A 14,125-nucleotide genomic window follows, 5' to 3' on the forward strand; every position below is an offset into this window, starting at 1 on the left:
GTGAATACCTTCACATAAGTGATCCAAAATTCAAATTTAAATAATCACATTATTTAATTTATAATTAATTCTCAATTAATTATTCTTGAGTGTTTAACTTTAGAATTTCGTAATTCTAAAATTCTCATTTTGCCCTTTGTGTCTTGTAGAATTACTAGGACGACGCGAATGCTAATGGACCTATAATCCCAAGTTCCAATAAAATTAATAATTAATTAAACACTTTAATTAATTAATTAATTCTATTAATTCCAATAGTTACTCCACTATAAACTTGGAATTGCACTCTCGAAATTATAACATAAATTACTTCTAAACTGTGAAGTGTTCATTTGATATAGTCACTGCATATAGATCAATCCTCCATAAATAATTCATAATTAGAGCTAGGTAAAATCCGTTAACCTCTCTAATTATATCTTCATCCTTGAGTACCATTGATTCTCTAATGGATAGTGATTCATAAAACACATTCATGAACCAGAGCACTCTTACTAATCCAAGTACCGAATCAACACTCAAGAGAATTATTTATCTGCTTCTTTCTCAAGAAGGAATGGATTCCATCTCGTATAATAACATTCCCGGCATCCTACTTCATCATGTCTCCAAAATACAAGGAATAGGATTTAGGGTCTCAAAATCCGTACCGAGTAAATCAAAAGACACAAATCCATAAATAGGAGTCTGCTAGGAACTCAAGATTAAGATCATTCTATATATGACCATCAATAGACTCAATTAAAATTTCCATACTTAACAGAAATTATTAGAAATTCATATTGTGTCTTTGTCCCTATTCCACATAATCTTATTATGCGTAATACACTAATTCAATATCTCACCATATTAGCAGTGCGGATAACACTGTTCCATTCTAAATGAGAATGACATGTATTAGTAATGTTTTAATTAAAGATTCTGAACTTTAATTAATTATTACGAACATTGCTTTTTGATTATTATCTTTAAACATTATCCTCTCGCATATCACACTTATATACAATGTTTAAGGTCACATAAATAATCACAGACTTTTCATTTGATATTCATAAAATATTCACAAATATACACATAAAATGATAAATAAACTCTTGTATTAAATAAATAATAAATATTATATTACATCTCATACTGCTAAGACACCATTTCTAAAAAATATGGCGCTCTAATATAGTCAAACAAGCATGCCCTATGTATTTGTTTATTTGCTTTACTTTTCTGCGCAAGACAAGATTTGCTTCATTTGGTCGTAGTCATGTCCTTTTTTACATGTAAATATACACTTGGGATATGTTTGGTAACTTGTATTGTATTGTATTGTATTATATAAGGTGTATTGTATTGTATTATATTGTGTTATCATAATACAATACGGTGTTTGGTGTCATGATGTATTGTATATGTTAAAATGTAAAATTTTAATGTTGTTGGGGTTAAAATGTAATTTTTAAAAAATTATTTTTTAAAAGTTTTGGGTTCAAAGTGTAATTTTACAAAAGTGTTGGGTCAAAATGTAATTTTACAAAAACTTTGGGGTCAAATGTAATCTTTTAAAAATACAAATTTGCATTGTGTCCCCTCAATTTTTCAACAATTATAGGCTCCGGCATGACCCTATGTTAGCCCAATCTCGACCCCTAGTTGTGCTCAACCTCTACATGAATCATTGATTCACTCTAAAATAATACAATACGCAAAAAATGAGCTGTATTCAATAATATGATCTATACCGTATTAATTTATCATCCGTATTAGTTTAAATAATACAATGGTCACACCAAACAAAGCATTATTGTATTATTATATAATACAGTAATTAGAATCAAACAAATATGCCTATGATGTTTTTCTGCAATCTTATGTAAAGAAAATCAAACTCGAATGAAGACCGGAAAACAAGAAAAAGAAAGTTCCTTAAACCTTTTGGTTTGAATTAATGACATGCTTCTAAGATCTTTAATTTGAAAAATAAATGACGAATGAAAGCAATAATCTTCCACATTAGACCTAGCTAAAATACTTGAGAAGTAATGCTGATGCAGGCGTTTGCTAAGGGCACTGATAGCGTAAAGTACTGATGAACAATTTAACAAATAATTTTAGTGAATGAACCTCAATTGTTACGTTGCTGTGATCTATGCTTATACAATCAAATCGACGTTGAGTATGAAGAAATCTATTCATAATTATTCGAAAAAGTATATGTATCGGAGTACATGATCTTTTTTTTTTTTAATTTTTTGTTTTGAAGAGAGAAAAGGGGATCATAATGTCATTCCTCATCACTTTAGAAATTCTAGAACCTATAAATAGAATGAAAAAATATGATCTAATTTTACTTGAATGATGGACTAATTTTCACTCATGTCACTACACACTAAAGGCCACACAACACATAAGTCAGGTAAAAAAAACCTTAAAGATGTTGAATGTCGAACCTCGGTGCGTCCTGGGAGTAAAAGATTTTGGGTCGTTGGGTAATTCATGTAGCGCTTTTGCACCATTGAGTAACATAGTGGGGAAAACAGAGGAGAGGATTATGCAACACTTGAGTGCTGGATAGCAGCAACTTCCCTACCGCACAAGGCACCAGATACGCCTTTTGGAAAAAAATGACCAGCCAAGAAAAACAGGGACCTATTTTCTTATTATTATCATCATCATCATACTAGGACCATAAGAAATCATTGCAGATAGAACATTTTCAACAGCTCTAACAAGTGTTGAAGAAAAAAAACGACCCAAAATCATTATACCAGAGGACCCCTTCTTTTGAGACTCCCGTTGGTGATTCCCTTGTCCGTGTCCTGCAATTGGCTGGTAAAAATCCTTAATATAATGCTACTATTTTTTTTTCTTTTTTTGAGGTAATATAATGCTACTATTTAAGAACATTTGAAATGAAAAGTGCCCATCAACTTATTATTCTAAAATGGTAAATTTTTGTGTCAAAAGACTTTCTATTCCGTTTTTATTTTACATGTTTTACCCATTAAATTTGTTCCAAAATCTCTTCTCCCACCTCTCCTCTATAACTATGAAAGACAATGGCGACTCTTCACCATTTTTAGGATAAGAAGGCCATTGTAACTGAAAAAGAGAGATTTTTATCATCTTTATATCATTATTGAGAAGGGTACAAATGCATAATAATACTAGTGTGTAAGAAATGTTTTACTCTAGCGGTTTTTCATCCTTGCCATTTTAAGACACAAATTCTAGTCTCTAGAGTCTAGCCTTAGCAGCCTTATTTCCAGGAATCTGCAAAGCATCATAATGGCCAAATCCGTGATAGAGAACTCTAATTGGATTCTCCATGCCATATTCTTGGCCATACTCAGCAATGCATATTAAGCCACCAGCATCCCTATCATGCATGTAGACTGTGATTGGCATCCTGCAAGCATTAAAGGGCTACATCAGTTAAAGGCCAGGATACAAAACCCAAGTCCATTCCACGGCCCAGTCCAAAGCCCATCCACTTCCCCCCGGCCGAATAACAATACCATGTGTGTAGAGAGGAAGACTTACAGAAGAACATGTGAAGCCATGAATAGTTCAGGTTCACCTCCCCAAACATGTGGCTTCCTCATCTGCGCAACATATGTATCGAAATCACCTTCCACAAACCTGTTCCACAGCACAGAGCAATGAAATACCCGTAAATTATGCATATGAAGTAGGCATACGCAGAAAATATAATTGTAAGACAATAGTCTAAACCTAAAGCCCGAAATAATAGGCAAAACATAGTTGAACGTGTTTTTATTATAAGATTGTAATATGGTTTATGAGGAGACTGTAAGGTTTAGAGAGTGATTAAGGGGTTTTTACGAAATGAGTTACAAAATTGTGGGTGGTACAAATTTGAAGCTTCGATAGTGATAGTCTGTAGAGATCTTTACCTTGCACCAAATAGGCGAATATGGTGATTTTTAGGAATACCCGCTTTCGTAGAGTTAGACGTCAAACATATCACTTTTGTGAAACATTTATGCCCAATTTTTACCTCAAAGTGGAACAAATAAATACCTAGATTTAATAGTGGTATAGAGCCTAATGCTTGAATATATATGGATGAAGAAATTTTTTTAAAATATTTTATTTTATTTTTTCAGTCCATCAGCAATAAAATCAGGTTCGGATCCAACGATTTGTGAGAGGCTGTAGAAATCTGTATGACTTATCAAGAACCAAGCCCAGAATCCTACTTAACAGTGAGTCAACCAGAGAAAACTTGCAAGTTCACTTTAATAGTATTAGATCGGGCATTCATCCATGGTAGCTAGAAGTCATGATTCACAAAAGTATTTTGTTTTCCGTAATTCTACTAAGATGAAGGATAATACGTCTTTTTTGATAACATTCATGAGGGCATCATGACTCATAGAAAGGAAGATGGTGAAAATAAAACTAAAGTTAACAGGATTGTACAAGAGCACAGATCAGAAAACTCACCATTCTGTCTCTTCTCTCCTTTTGATGAACTCATCTGCAACCTGAACAAATTAAAAAGATGAAAATATCAGGGACCCGTTGTTTTTGCATTAATCTTCAAAGTCACTGTTAATTTCATCAGTGAAAAGCACTTGTGCCTTTCCTCTAAGAAGTAAAGGATAAAGCGGATTGGAAACAAATTATTAAAAAAGAACAATTAATCAGGTTTTGGGTTTCTGGAAGATACAAATGCAATCAGTATCCGAACGATGCCTTCTTCATTCAAGAAAAAGAAAAGTTCAAGGAAAGAAATTGGAAATAGGTACATCGTGACAAAGGTGCGAAACATACTCTAGCCCTCAAATTATCAGCTAATTCTCTCTGGAGACTCTCACTTGGAGCTGGTTTCCCAGATCGTAAACAAGCTCCATGAGCGACAGAGCGGAACAAGCATCTTCCATCTCCAGGTATTCCTGCGCAGTATGTAGCAGTTATCTACACTTCGACAACCAAAGAAAATGAAATCAATACAACAACTGTTGCAAACATACAGACTCTGAAACACCAGCAACAAGTTCCAAATATCACTATCTTTAAAGGATCAAAAGAGCAGACAAGTTTTACTGCTCACCCGTAATGGAATAGTCGGTGTAAACTTTCTTTCCATGGGAAAATTTAACATATGATGAATCACAGTCATCTTCACTATCATCATCACTCCGAGCTACTTCTGCGTGTGCAGGTTTGGAACTTGAATAACAAATCAACAATCCGCCAAGTAAACCAGCAGTGCCACTATTGATTTTGACAAGCATTCTTTGTTTGGGAACTAGAAGCCTTATGCTCATAGCAGTGTTTGCCAATGAAATTTTAAGGCGTCTTCTCTGAGGCTCAGCGGCGCTAACTAAATCCTTAAGTGCTAAAGACCATAATCTACCCTTTTCTGTAGAGAAACAAGAGCTGACAAAGCTCTTCTGGAATGTTGGACTACTATTGGAGAGATGATTCTTGGAGACAGACAAATGAGCATACTTTGTTTTTGAATTCCCAGGATACAAACAGAAACAACACGAACTGTACGGCCTTCGGGACACCACACTACACAGCTTGCTGCCCATCTCTGTTTGAATATTGCCACTCAGACAGGCAATACTCTTTGTACATGCACCAATGGAAGGACAAACAATCATATTGTCATAACCTAAGACAAAATGAGAGAGCATTAGTTATATTGCATCGACTGTATTACAACTTGGTAAGCTCCTATGCATGAAGACTATAGATTTTTTCTTATTTATCTATCTAGAGAAGCAAAGTGCATTCTCATAAATATAGATCAGCCATAACTACACCTACATCCATAACAAATTCTCTGATTGTACCAATCTCATCTTTTACAGTACATATCACTTAAAATAAAAATGAAATAAAAAATCGTTTGGAAATAATGTATTCGGAGAATTTATGCGGTAAACATTAGTTTTAGGAAATTCTCCAAGATGTGACGGAGGGTAATTTATTTGCTACGTTTTTGTTACATGTAATTTTTTTAGTTAGAAGCACCGTAACATGAGCTGGTTTGGCATCTCCAGGAACTCCGTACATAAACACCTGTAGATTAATGACTCGTGATCTCATCTTAGTCATTAGTCTCACGATCCCATCTTTCATTCTCTGAGACATTTTCTTGTATTGAGAGAAGAGTTGAGCAGACAAGTCTTTAGAGTTTAATTTATACCAGGTTTAGTGAAGAACTGTGCCAAAAGGTTATTGACTCAAGGACGTAGATCCACACTAGATAGTCTCGTTAATTCTCTGTGTTCATTTGTGATCTAGTCTTTGTTGTAATTCTGTGTGGTTGTGTTTAAGGAATTCTGTGAATATAGGAATTCGAGAAGCGAATAGTGAAGCGCTTACTATTTTCTCTTGAAACCTAGGCTTAGGATCAGAAATTTAGAGTCAAATTAATTCCAAGATTAAAGGATTCTGTTTAAGGTCAGGTCAATTCTGAATTTTTTGATCTGAAACTTCAACTTTCAGGTTCTGATGATAAGATCCCAAGCAAAAGAATTTTTGGGTTAGCCTGGGTCGACTCATAACATGATTCAAGTGTGTATTCAATGCCCGGAAACAAGCACCAAACACCCCCAAAGGAGGCTATGTACATTGAAATAATCATAAATGAAATTACCTCGATATTCAAAGTTCAGCCTCATTCCATTTCACATCAGTAGAGGTCCTCCCTAGAAGTAATCATGTTATAATGAACCCATCAAAGGAATTTACAAACATGTAAAATTAGGCAAAGTTTACGGTAATGAGAAACTACAAACATGTAAAATCAGGCCAATTTTAGGGTAATTTAGAAACTACAAACACGTAAAAATTGGGCGAATTTGAGGGTATGAGAAACTAAAAACATGTAAAATTAGGAATTTACAAACAGAACAAATATATCATTTTATCCCTTCTTTTCTAAATCTCTTCACCATTCATTATTTCTAGAGTTTAGCTACAAAATAGTAACAATTTGAGCAAAATAGGCATAGCTATCTTTTGAATCTCCCCACCAATATTGTAAAATATTTTGCAGTAAGTGGACTCAATAACCAGACTTGAATTCACATTTTTGTAAGTTAAGAAAATCCATTTCTTCAAAATGTGATCATAAATCAATTGATCAAACTTTATACGAAATAAATATTTGACCACAAAATAACAAAAATAATTAAAAAGAAATCAAACTTTTACTCATTTTGAGTATATGTATTAAGATCATCGCTAGAACACAATACCATACTCACATATATTCCTTTAAATTGAGAAAAAAAAAATGATTTTTTTTTAAATAAGAAAAACAACACAGCTTTAATATCCCCAATTCCATCAAGAAGAAAAACTCTTCCTCATGAATAAGAAAAGCCCATAAAGTACCAATCTTGTATGGACATTTTCAAGTCACTCTTTCCATTTTTCTTCCAAAAGCAAAAACCCTCCATTGGACCTCAAAAATGAGGAATTTTTTAGAAGTTTCTAGAACCCAGTATATCAAACTTGCAAAGATTCAATAATCAACTAACTTTTGAAAAACCCCACAACAAAATTTGCTAGAAATTGGTATGACAATGAAGAGGGGTAAAGAAACCTAACCTGTGGAGTCCAAATCAAGAATAAAGAAACAGGAATAAGAAGAGGTGGAACATAATAATAAACCCAGAAAAGACATGAAGTTACTTTGGAGAAAAGGTTATTGCCATGTAGATTCTAGAACAAAGAAGAAGGGTCTGAGAAGTAAGGAATTCACCTGAACAGAAAATCCCACGTGCCAATGTTGCAGAACCACCAACACCCACCAAAAATAAATAAATATATAAATATATATATATATATATATATATTGGTGAAGATTTTTTTTTTCTTTTTTGTTGGTTTTTTTGGATTGTGAATGTGTAGCTTCTTTGTAGAAGTAGATGAAGTTTTATAATTATTTGCTTGTAAAAGCCCCCTTTTTTTTATGAATTGCAAAAGCTTAGCAGAATATACGAGAATTGGCTACTACAGTACTGCCCAACATTGCCGCCTAATCCAAGCTACGGAGGAAATGGAGAATTTACCATGAGATTGTAGGAGTTTAAAAAGTTTTATCTTTTATTTTGAATAAATATTTTTTTATTAATATAATTATTTAATTAAAAAAATTATGAATTAAAAATAAAGAGTAAAAATTTTGACTCATATATTTTCAAGAATATTTATTAAGATTATCTCTGCTTAGATATACTTAACCGTAAGTTTGAACCAAATTAAATGGCGGGCTCGAAACCCGTCATATTGACTCGAGTCCAGCCCAGCCCGTGTCTATATATGCCTGAGCCCGGCCGAGCCCGGGCCGGGCTGTCGGCCCGACCTGGAGAGCCCGAAAGGCTCAGCCTGCCTAACACCATAACGATAATATTACCATTGTGGCCTGTAGGTGAACAGCCTGTATTTGGGCTGCAGTGCAAGCCTAGCGCTTGAAGGATAAATTTTTCATTTTTTTAATAAAGAAGGCCTAGACTTGCACCTGCAGCATGTTCTTCAATACATGAAACTCAAACAGACCCAATGGTAATATTACCATTGGGCTTTTTACTGAGAGGGAGAACGGCCCCCTCTTATTTATTTATTTATTTATTTATTTATTTTTGCCTAAATCTCTCTAAATTTTACCTATAAATACCCTCTAAATTAACTCATTTTTCTCACACAACTTTCACTCTCTTCTTATTCTCCATTTTTTTTTTCTCAAATCTCAATTCTCACTCACGTTAATTCTCTCAATTTTACTACTCCAATTCTCTAAAATAGTTAAATTATTAATATCTTTATAATAGTTTTAGTTTTGTTATATCATTTTTGTTGAAAAAAAAAACACATTGGTGATTCTCTAGTCTCTACTTCAATTTTCAAGTCACAATTCCATTATCCATATCAAGTAATCAAGGTATGAATAAATTTTAGAATTATAAATGTTTTAATTTTTTAATATCTAATTTATAAGGAATATTTAATTTTTATTGTTACCATGTATTAATATGTTTATTGTTGTTATTATTATATTATTGTAGGAAAAAAAAATGGAACCAAATATGTATAGGTATGGTCTTGATGGTGTTGACAACTCTAGAATGGAAGATCAAGACATTGAAGAAGCAATAATTCAACAAATGGAGGCGGGTGACCAAGTTGGTGACATGCCACAAAATATCAATATTCAACCCTTAGAAATGCCGACAGCCTCAAGTGGTTCAACGCCATCAATGACAACAAAACATGAGAGACAACGTGCAGAATGTTAAAAATACTTCACTACACAATAGAAAATTGACGTTGGAGGTAAGAAAATAAAATTAGCTACATGTATATATTGTGAAAAAGTATTCTCTGCAAATTCTACAAGTGGAACTCAACACTTAAGAGATCACATACTTGAATGCGCTACTTGAATGCGCTAGACTTCATCAAGTCAGGACGGAGCCTACACAAACTCAACTTTAATTAAACCCGGATGGTTCGGTAAGTACTTGGTCCTATAATCCTCGCGTTGCTAGGGAATCTTTATCTTTGGATTTACCTATTAACAAACGCACATTATGAAGCTCATATTCAACATGCATATTGTCCTCAATTTCAAAAAGTTTCTAGAACCACTACTAGGAGTGATATGATTGCATACTATGAGAAAATGCGTATCGTATTAATAGCCGAAATGGGTGCATTAAATTTTTCAATTGCATTAACCTCTGATATTTGGAGTGGTAGGGCGAATCAAGATTAAGTGAGTGTAGTTGCACGTTATTTAGACTCTACATGGAATATGTAAAAAAGAATTATTGGTCTTAGACTTATTGATTGTTCATATAATGATGACAATATTATTGAGAGACTTGTAAGTGTTATTGAAGATTTTAGCATAAGAGACCACATTATATCTATCACTCTAGATAATGCTACAACTAATGCAAGGACGATGCGAATGTTGGAGAGACTTATAAACTTGTATACTAGTGGAATTTTACTTCATCAAAAGTGTGCATGCCATATAATCAACCTCATTGTCAAAGTAGATATGTGTATGGTAAGTTCTACAATCGACAATGTCATTTCTTGGAATCATAATTCAAACTCCCACATTACTGAGTTTAAGAGGTATTGTAAAGCAGAAGGCATAAGGCCTAGAAAGTTTGGAGTTAGATATGTGTGTTAGATGGAATTCAACATGTATGATGTTGAAGAGTGCACTGCCATATAAAAATATTATTACTATTTTTATATATGATGGGCCTTAGGGCCGGGCTGGGCCTATATATGCTCATTTAGGGTTAGGTCAGTCCTGCCCGGCCCGAACTTCCCTTTTAACTCTAGGTGTACTGGTGCTACCACTTATTACTTTTCTTATTTTTATTTTTATTTTTTAGGGTGAATTTTTCTTATTTTTTAATGTATTTATTTAATTTGATGTTTTATTGATGTTAGTCTCTAAACCACGAGCATCATTGCAATTTAGTCTCTGAAATTTTAATATGGAAAATTACTTTATGAATTTTAACATAAATAGTACAATAAGTGTAGAATGTTATAGTTTTTAACCTGTCTAATAATAATAAAGAGAAAATATAATTTTTAATATGAAATTTAAAATTATCTTGTTATGAACACATGATTAATATGAGTTAATTTTATAAAAATTTATAATTTTAAGGACTAAAACTATCAAAAATAAAAGTTCATGACAAATATGTAAAAATTAAAAAAAAAATCAAGGATGAAAATATTATTGTATTCAAAGTTTAGGAATTAATAGTGTCAATAATATATATATATTTGAAATATCAATTACCCTTAATTTGATTATCTATACTTTAAAAGTGAAAAAAATATTTTGTTATCTAATATGTCGAATTTCTCTATAACCCTCCCTATTATCATTTAATCGTTTTCTTAAGTTGCTGTCGTTCTTCGATATAGCTCCCTTTAAAGATCCCGTCGCTCTTATGTTGCCGTCGTTTTCTTCACCTATTGTCGTTCTATCATTGATCTTGATTTGTCACCGTTTATTCAATATAGAGTTGCTCAAAATACCTTGGTTTTTATTATGATATCTGTTGTGTGGAAAAATGTGGGTGACAGGTGGAGCGTCGACAGCATGATACGTGACCCTACCTCCCTTCCAAAGGCAGCCACCCTCGACGCCAAGACATCGATCATCCTCGAAGCCAAGAGTTCGACTACCCTCGACGCAGCAAAGAAAGGCCCAAATTAGGACATCGACCCGTTGTGACGTCGAACTTATGCAAACAACCTTCGGAAAGATTAGAAAGGGCATAAAATCTGCGCGGCACAGACACCGAGAGAAAGATGCCTGGCACCATAAGTTGCGTCTAAGAGTGGGATACGTCTGCAATACGAGCATTAATTACAAACCCTTAAACTGCCATGTAGTGGGCAGTAAGAGATTACGGGAATTCACAGAGCCATAATAGAAGACCTAATGGCTGAGTGAACAGTCCAAAAGTGATTAGTGGGCTACGGTCTTAGCCTAGAAAGTAGGCCACTTGAGTACTTCCACCTACGAGAGAAAACCACCCACGAAGAAAGCTTGGGCTATAAAAAGGGGCAAAGCCCCATACGCCAAAGGAGGTTCTCTCGGGAGCATTAGGAAAAAAGAGAGGATACGTGCATGTAAATTGTAAAGTGTCCAAAATAAATATACCATACATAAGTGAATGTAGCTCTTCATTAACAGAGTAAACCACTATAAATCCCGTGTGTCCTCTTATTTAAGTGTTATATTCATGCTCACAAAACATAACAAACACTTCATAGTATAATTTTAAATATACAGCTAATTTCTAGCCAGTAACCCCACAGGATACCAGAGGGTGATCCAGTGTATTTCTATTGATGAAGTTTCACCGTCAACAATATCTCTTTATTATAAATTGTCGTTTTCTTAAGCCATTTTATTTCGTCTGATTTAATTTCCACACGGAGATAGCTACTGATTTAAAGTTATATAAATATGATTTGGTTTCCATTTGATACAATTGTTTAAATTTAAGAAAGGAGAATAACAACTAGGATTTGACAGACTAGCAACTTTTGCTTTCGACTGAGATTTGCCATCTTTAAGAGTTCCAAGAGTCTTTTGGAAATAGATTTGGAGTGAAGATGATACGAACCCCGCCAACGATGTGACGAAACCCATAGCCAAATATGGGGATACGATCCAAGATCTTCAAGAATTGATGGAAACCGCGACCCGTTGCTTAGCGAAGCAAGAACCTTGGTATGGTGAAGACGCCACAAACGAGTATGGAAATTCCGTTTGATAAGTCTAGGGTGAACGCCACAAGGAAAACCTTGATAAGTTTGGAATAGTTCTTCAAGAACTAAGAAGAATATCTCACAAAGTGAATAAACATCAAAAACTCTTTATTAATTTCGTTTTTCAGCCTTAAATAGCCGAAAACAAACTGAAAAGGTTTAAAAATTAAAAAGTCCTATTCTATCTTTAATGAGATAGAAGCCTAAAATAAGATAAACCTAAAAACAAGATAAACGCAAGCCTAAAGCTTATCCTAGGGAAGGAATCCGAATTTGACTCCAACTCCTTCCTAAAAAACGCCTAAAAACTTATCATAGGGAAGGAATCCGAATTTGAATCTAATTCCTTCCTTAAAAACGTCTATGATGGAATTTATGATAAAATCAACTCTTTATCCGCAATTTGACTTGGTCCCTTGCTGGAAATTGCGCCTAAGCCTCTTGGAATATGCAAGTTGGCCATGCAATTGGCTTGATGGACGTTTAAGGTTGATTGTCTTTCTTCCGAATTGACTTTGATGGCTATGTTCTCATCAGAAGAGGTGTCAACTTCACAAGCCTTATGCATCTGTCAATAACATGAGAGATTCTGACAAAACATGAGTTACATCAGGAGGCAAGACGCTCCGGAGGTGGATTACTTCCGGCGGCAAGAGGCTCCGAAGGGTGATTGCTTCCGGTGGACGGAAACTCCTGAGGCAGATTACATTTTAAGATGGGAGGCTCTAGAGGTAGATTATTCTGTCCGATCATGACTCCCATTAACCACCATGGCTTTTTCTGCGACGACTTAAAATCTTCTTGAAGAATCAGAGAATTATCCTTTTTGCTAGTGGGCAAAAGCTGCAAAGTTAAAGTATCATAAACATTGGAGTAGGAATCAATCAGTTTCTTAAAACGAGCGAGAGAGAGAGAGAGATTACCAAGATCGACACTCAGATACCTGCTTTCTATTTCTGCTTTAGGAGCCTTTAAACAAGATGATAAATGCGTGAAACGTAGATAACTAACAAAATGAGAACTTACCATCATGAAAAGGCAAGTTCCTGAAAAACCATCCCTCTGTGCTCGAAGTTTCTGAACTCATCAAAGCTCGCGCAACCTGGACTGAGTACAATGTCATCTCCTGCCGTGACAAAATTTTATTATTTTTTTAACTTGTTGTTTATAAAGATATGTTTAAATCATTCTTATTTAATATAATGAGCCAAGCAAAATTTCACCAACCCCTTTACTAAGATCTGATAATTTTAAGAGTTCCAGTCAATTATAAAAGTTAGATATGAATTATAAGGTCACTTTTAATCTGATTTTTATTTGAAACAAATCAACTATTGAGGCAACTGCTAAAGCGATAACAGAAAGACGAGGGATTACGAGTCATAACATGTCGTGTGAAGACATGACGAGATATCAGTGTATCACCAATAATTCAAAGATGGTAAGAGAAGGAAATGAAAGAGTAGCAAGAAGTACTAGCAACATTAGTGCAACTACCGCCATCGATGATAACACTACATACCTTGTCTTTCACATGGCAACGAGTGTGAAAGATGTTCTCCCGATGTGCTTCCTCTTCCTTTTCCTCTTCTTTAGCTTGCATGTTTAAGGCTTGATGTGCAACTAGCCCTAGCATTTCCCCATGATCTGCCCCGATCTCTTCTTCTCTTATGGGGGCGTCCTCCAATGGTGGCATATCCTCTAGATCATCTTCATCTTCCGAATCAATGTCTCCATTTTCCCGGATCACCATAATTCGCTTGTTTGGACATTGGCTAGCTATGTGTCCTCTTCCCTGACATTTGAAACACTTAATCTC

The 14,125-nt window shown here is 34.4% G+C and overlaps 1 protein-coding gene across 2 annotated transcripts; it reads right to left on the bottom strand.

Annotated features, from left to right (window-relative positions):
• Window positions 1–3,094: 3,094 nt before the first annotated feature.
• On the bottom strand, window positions 3,095–7,791 carry LOC112094476 (OTU domain-containing protein At3g57810). Of its 2 annotated transcripts, none has more exons than XM_024175420.1 (7): window positions 7,745–7,791; window positions 6,632–6,683; window positions 5,072–5,641; window positions 4,792–4,913; window positions 4,462–4,502; window positions 3,535–3,633; window positions 3,095–3,400 (listed from the first exon to the last, which is right to left on the bottom strand). In XM_024175420.1, the coding sequence occupies exons 2-7, from the start codon at window positions 6,654–6,656 to the stop codon at window positions 3,229–3,231; spliced, it is 1,029 nt and encodes a 342-aa protein (XP_024031188.1). In that variant the 5' UTR covers window positions 6,657–6,683; window positions 7,745–7,791; the 3' UTR covers window positions 3,095–3,228. The 2 variants fall into 2 exon arrangements, with proteins under 2 accessions (XP_024031188.1, XP_024031187.1); XM_024175419.1 differs by lacking the exon at window positions 7,745–7,791 and adding an exon at window positions 7,591–7,698.
• Window positions 7,792–14,125: the final 6,334 nt, after the last annotated feature.

Source organism: Morus notabilis, unplaced genomic scaffold (assembly GCF_000414095.1).
Source record: "Morus notabilis unplaced genomic scaffold, ASM41409v2 Scaffold78, whole genome shotgun sequence".
Taxonomy (NCBI): Eukaryota; Viridiplantae; Streptophyta; class Magnoliopsida; order Rosales; family Moraceae; genus Morus; species Morus notabilis.